The 6,000-nt window shown below is 45.7% G+C and overlaps 1 protein-coding gene across 1 annotated transcript in view; it reads right to left on the bottom strand.

The window, feature by feature from the left end:
* Nucleotides 1–226: 226 nt before the first annotated feature.
* Nucleotides 227–6,000, bottom strand: part of PRCP (prolylcarboxypeptidase) — a 45,074-nt gene continuing 39,300 nt past the window's right edge. Inside the window, exons 7-9 of the mRNA XM_070944055.1 lie at nucleotides 3,911–4,075; nucleotides 2,185–2,372; nucleotides 227–443 (exon numbers count right to left, since the gene is read on the bottom strand). Of these exons, the coding sequence (XP_070800156.1) occupies nucleotides 227–443; nucleotides 2,185–2,372; nucleotides 3,911–4,075 (570 nt within the window). The remainder of the gene's footprint in view (nucleotides 444–2,184; nucleotides 2,373–3,910; nucleotides 4,076–6,000) is intronic.

The raw sequence follows: 6,000 nt of genomic DNA, 5'->3' as shown, positions 1-6,000 counted from the left end.
CAGGAAGAAAACGTCTTGGCTTCCTGTAAAGAGAGACATGGATGGGACGTCACTAACCGAAGGTGAGCCATGTCGGTTCCAGCTTGTCTCAAACAGACATCTTGATGACGAATCAGGAGAAGCTAAAGAATGCTCAGAAAAAGCAAGACGAAGAAGAGACAATCCAGAAAGGAGACAATCAACCAAAGGATAACCGTTGCTACACAAACCCCCAACCACTATCCAGTTACTTTGGGCATTTTTTAACCCTCTTGTGCTTCTGTAACCACAACTTCATGTAGTGGACTTCCAAGAGGCGAGCCTGCCGGACGGAGCTTGGGTCAGAGGGGTTCTTGGCACGCAGATCCAGGTGATGAGCTCCTTCCGGGATCATGATGGCCACAAGAGTATCCGTGATGTTCTTTGTCACGCCACCTCCATACCAGGGATCGAGCCCTCCGTTGCTGGCAAAGAATGGAGAAGACAGGTGTGAATGGCATATGTGGACATCAAGGAGAATGCTGTTGTGACTCTGACCCCTGAGGCTGACTTATCGGAGGAAGAAGGCTCCGAACATGAAGGAGAGGAGTTGGCCAGGCCTCCCTCTCCAGGACCCTCCTCTCTGGCAATGCCTCAGGTGTCTCCCGAAGGAGAAGAGATTGGCCAGGAGCCAGGTATCTCCTCGCAGTCGGACAGTGACGGAGATAAGTCTTGGCTGGATTCACACCAGCGTCAGAGAGACAAGCGCACGCAGCAGAAAAGGAGGCATGCCAGAGATTAAGCTGAGTCACTGGACCACACCCCACAGGGGATAAAAGGGGATGAGGTAGCCATTCAGACTCTGTGACGGACAAAACTAACTACTAGCGAGTCACATTGTATCTTTGAAACAACGTTATCTGGCTTGGATTTAATACGGACTGGACTTGACAATTCTTGAACTGTGTGTATCTTGTTTGGGTTTATCTGTCGGAGGAATAACTCCTCCCTCTATGAGTAAAGTTCTTGGCAAGCAGCTACTGGGTTGCTGCCAATCCTCTTATTGAAAGAATTTGTTGTCTGCCAGTTTTATTTAACCCCTGGCTATCTGTTTGTGTGCGTGTGTGAGACGGGGACAGAACAAATGCAGAGAAACAGTAACCGCACAATAATTCCATCTCAGCTCACGATTTGGGTTGGATCTCTGAGGGCATCTCTCTCATCAAGCATCTTGAATTGTGACATCAACACTCAAGAATCAGAAGACAGTTCCTTCTGTACCCATCCCGGTACCTGATTTTTCTTTATTTATATCCCATCTTTTTTATTTTTATAAAATTACTCAAGTGGGCAAACATACTTAGTGCAGGCGCAGTGGTTAGAACGTGGTATTGCAGGCTAACTCTGCCGACTGCCAGCAGTTCGATCCTGACTGGGCTTCAAGGTTGACTCAGCCTTCCATCTTTCCAAGGTTGGTAAAATGAGAACCCGGATTTTGGGGGGCAATATGCAAATAATGCTACCGTATTTCCCTGAAAATAAGATCTCCCCCGAAAATAAGCCCTCCTCCAAAAATAAACCCTCCCCGAAAATATTTAAACGCATGCGTAGCTGGTCCCTGCTTCCCCTTTTTTGGATTCTGGGGCGCAACTGTCCTACCCAGGATGAGGTCCCGCCTCCCCACCTCTCTTTCCTGGTGGTCTCCCATCCCCGCTCAAACGTCTCTGTTCATCTTCGCTGTTTTGGGATCCTCCGCCAAACCGGTTAGGGTTAGAGAGACAGAGCTGGAAATCGGGTAAGATGGCAAGAAGAGCCCCGTCCTGCTCCACGCGCCCCAAAATAATAAGACCTCCCCGAAAATAAGGCCAAGCGTTTATTTCAGGGTTCAAAAAAATATAAGACAGGGTCTTATTTTTGGGGAAACACGGTACTACATTGTAAACTGCCCAGGGAGTGCTTTAAAGCACTATGGGACAGTACAGTATATAAGGGGAACTGTGGTGGTGCAGTGGTTAGAATTATAGCCTAATTCTGCCCACAGCCAGGAGTTCGATCCTGACCTGCTGAAGGTTGTCTCAGCCTTCCAATCCTTCCGAGGTCAATAAAATGAGGACTCAGATTGTTGGGGCCAATAGGCTGACTCTGTAAACCGCTTAAGGAGGGCTGTAAAGCAATATATAAGTCTAAATGCTACTGCTATTGGTTATTGGTACAACACAAACTCACCTGAAAATGATGTTGCTGTGAGCGCTTATGTTTTTCCCACCGTAAATGGTGGGAATCAAAGAAGGGCGTGGCCGTACCCCCCAGGCTTTGAAACAGCTCTCCGAGTAAGAATGGAAGTCCCATTTCTGTGGCTCAAACATATCATTGATACCATCTGAACACATGGGCATCACCATCTCGGTGCAAGCCTTGGAGACGAGAAAGGAAATAGGAGAGTTTCATTTGATAAGATCTCCTGGCTTGGAATAGCTCTGTCAGAGAGACAGACGTTCATAGGTGAATCCCTAAAAATGCGAACTCTTAAAAGATTTTTGCATTGTTTATTACATTTCTAGGCTACCACCTGACTAATACAGCGACCACGGGTAGGCTTACAATACAGGTAGTCCTCTACTTAGAACAGTTCATTTAGTGACTGTTCAAAGTTATGACGTCACTTGAAAAAAAAGGAGTTACAACCGTTTTTCACACTTACAAACCATTGCAGCATCCCCACCAAAGATAGTATTCAGCCGGTTCGGGCAAACCGGTAGCAGCGACTGCGGGTGGACCCAGCCTTTTAGAGGCTGGGCGCATGCACGGAAGGTGTGTGCGGCAAACCGGTGGCAACAATGTGTGAAACCCACCCGATCCCTACGGTCATGTGATCCAAACTCAGACGCTTGGGAATCTGGTATGTATTTATGATGATTGCAGTGTCCTGGGGGGGGGGGGGGCGGGCTGTGTCTCGTGACCCCCCCCCTTTTTTTGCAACTTTCTAATCCAGCAAAGTCAATGGGGAAATCAGACTCACTCCACCACCGTGTGACTGACTTATCCACCGCAGTGATCCACTTCCGAACTGAGCCAAGAAAAGACTCAAAAACGGGGCAAAACTCACTTGACAAATGTTTCCCTCAGCGACAGAAATTTTGGGCTCAACTGTGGTTGTACATTGAGGACTACCTGTATTGTAAGTTAATGAAACGTTTAAAAAGCGCTAAAAAGATTAGAACAAAAAGCTACCAATTGAAAAAATGACTACAGTAGTGGCCAAAATTGTGGAAACCTTTTGGGAAAAGTGTATTTTTGAGGTTTGATGGCTAATAACACCACTTTTTTCAGGGGAGATTCAAGATAATCCTATTCCACTGCTGGAATGGCCTGAGAATAGCCCAGACCTTCACCCAATGGAAAATCTATGGAGCCAACTAAAGAAACTGGTTAGTCAGAAGCGACCCAGCAATAAAACCCAGTTAATAGAAGCAACCCTTCAATCTTGGTTTCACATGATAACAGCTGCAGAACTAAAAGACTTGGTTCACTCCATGGGAAGACATTATAAGGCCGTAATTCATGCTAAAGGTTACCCAACAAAGTATTCACTGACAGCATGATCATTTTTGTATATCTCGTTTTTTCTATGGTGATAATTTTTGTAGATCTCATTTTTTCTACGTGTTTCCCTTTTCTTCTTTATATTATAACTGCTATCCTTCATAAAAGTTATTGCATTACATTCTTGGTTAAATGATCTTTCCATTGATATATAATTTTATGGTACTACTCCCCCAAAAATGTGGTGTTATTAGCTAGTTTTAGAAAATACACTTTTCCCAAAAGGTTTCCACAATTTTGGCCACTACTGTATGACTTTTACATTGGAAAAAGGGGTGCCTTACATCACGATCGCCATTTCACCCACCCCTCCCATTATTGCCACGATGATTACGGGGTACACACCCACCTGATAAGACCAGCCCTTGAGGCCCAGACTTTTAGTAGCAGTCCGAGTTAAGTTCAAGCAGGATGCATGTCCAGTATAATTGTAGTAGACGTTTACAGCCCGGAAAATATTCTGCAGCAACAACTTGTCTGGCTGTTTGGGGTTTTTCAGGTATTTGCAGATAACCTAGAGGGGAAAAAAAAAAAAAAAAGCAATAGAGAAGAAATGAGTCTCCCCAAATTAGCAGAGAGTTACACAATCCAATCCCGCACAGAGAAGCTTATTCTTGGCACATTTGCAAAGCACAGGCAGTCCTCGACTTATGACCGCAATGGAGCCCAACATTTCCGTTGTTAAGCAAGACATTTGTTAAAGAGTTTTACGACCTTTCTTGCCCTCGGTTGTTAAGTGAATCATTGCAGTTGATAAGTGGTGCAATAGGACTGGGTGTTTTGTTAATATGATTTATTGGGTTAGGGATTTTCTGTCTTCACTGTATTATGTTGGGGGGTGGGTGCACTGAGGGAGCTCAACCAATCTCATTGTACATATAGAGCCTGTAGTACAGTGGACTAATGCACTGTTATTAACATCTGCTGCTTGCAATTACTGCAAGTTCAAATCCCACCAGGCTTAAGGTTGACTCAGCCTTCCATCCTTTCAAAGGTAGGTGAAATGAGGACCCAGATTGTGGGGGCAATAAGATGACTTTGTATAAATATACAAAAGTATGAAGACTATTGCTTAACGCATTTAAGTCGCCCTGAGTCTCTGGAGAAGGGCGGCATATAAATTAAAGCAAAAAAAAAAAATGTTGTGCACTGACAATAAAGATTTGAATTGAATTGTTAGCAACACAGTTGTTAAGTGAATCTGGCCTCCCCAGGGACTTTTGCTAGTCAGAAAGTTGCAAAAGGGGATCCCGTCACCCCGGGACACAGCAATGGTCATAAATATGAAACAGTTGCCAAGCATCTGAATTTTGATCACGTGATGATGATGATGATGGGGATGGGATCTCTCTTTGATAAGTTTCCATCTCTTATTTCTTCTCCTGCCCTCAGGTGCCTTGGAGAATAGGTTGACTCCCTCTTCTCTGTGTCAGCCCCTCAAATACTGGAAGACAGTTATCCTGTTCCTCCTAACCCTTCTCTTTGAGATACCTAGCTCCCTCAACCGTTCATTGTCCCGAAGGTGCTTTTTTCAGGAGGCAACTGGACTTCCTTGTTTTTCTTTGAAGAGGTTTCGTTTCTCATCCAAGAAGCTTCTTCAGCTCTGACTGGATGGTGGGGAATGGAAGGATTGATATTCCTTGCAGACAGCTGGTCATTTGCATCCTTTTCGAGAGTCATTGAGGCCACTTGGAGGTTTGTCTGTGTCCTCGGGGTCACCTGAGTAGTGCAAATGGGTGTGGAGCCTGCTGAAAGGACTGTGTTGTAAACCCCGAGGGTGCAGACAAACCTCCAAGTGGCCTCAACGACTCTCTAAAAGAATGCAAATGACCAGTATCCAGTCCTTTTCAAGTAAATATAGTATCATATACCCTGGTTATAACCAGTATTCTCTTAATCATACATTATAGTCTCGGGGTGGGCTGCTGGGGGTTCGCAGGGGTTCAGGAAAATCTCTAGCTAAAATTCTGTGCAGTTCGGAGAACCGCCAAATCCCACTCCTGGCTGGCCCCGCTCACCCCACCCTGCCCCTCCCAGGAGTCTCCACATGGCCCGTTTTGGTTGCAGGTAAATGCAGGGCATGCGCGGAGGCTCGGGGAGGGTGAAAAACGGGCCTACCTGAAGTTCAGAAAGGCCAGAAATGGGCCCATTTCCGGCCTCCAGAGGGCCTTCGGAGCCTGGGGAGGCTGTTTTTGCCCTCCCGGAGGCTCGAGAAAAGCCTCCGGAGCCCAGGAAGGACAAACACCCCTCCCCACTGTGGTGCAGGAGGCCGACTAGGCCACGCCCACCCAGCAACTGGGCAAACACCTTGCTAAAATTTTCGAAGTCCACCCCTGTATAATAGTCTCTTTTAAATGCATAATGTTGTACGTCATAGATACAACCATTATTCTCATAATTATACCATAACCTTCTATATATTTATCTTTCTATACATTT

This window comes from Pituophis catenifer, unplaced genomic scaffold, assembly GCF_029215685.1.
Source record: "Pituophis catenifer annectens isolate HBS135680 unplaced genomic scaffold, rPitCat1.0.hap2 SCAF_4, whole genome shotgun sequence".
Taxonomy (NCBI): Eukaryota; Metazoa; Chordata; class Lepidosauria; order Squamata; family Colubridae; genus Pituophis; species Pituophis catenifer.
The sequence above is the reverse complement of the archived record's forward strand: the minus strand, read 5'-3'. Positions and strand labels throughout refer to the sequence as shown.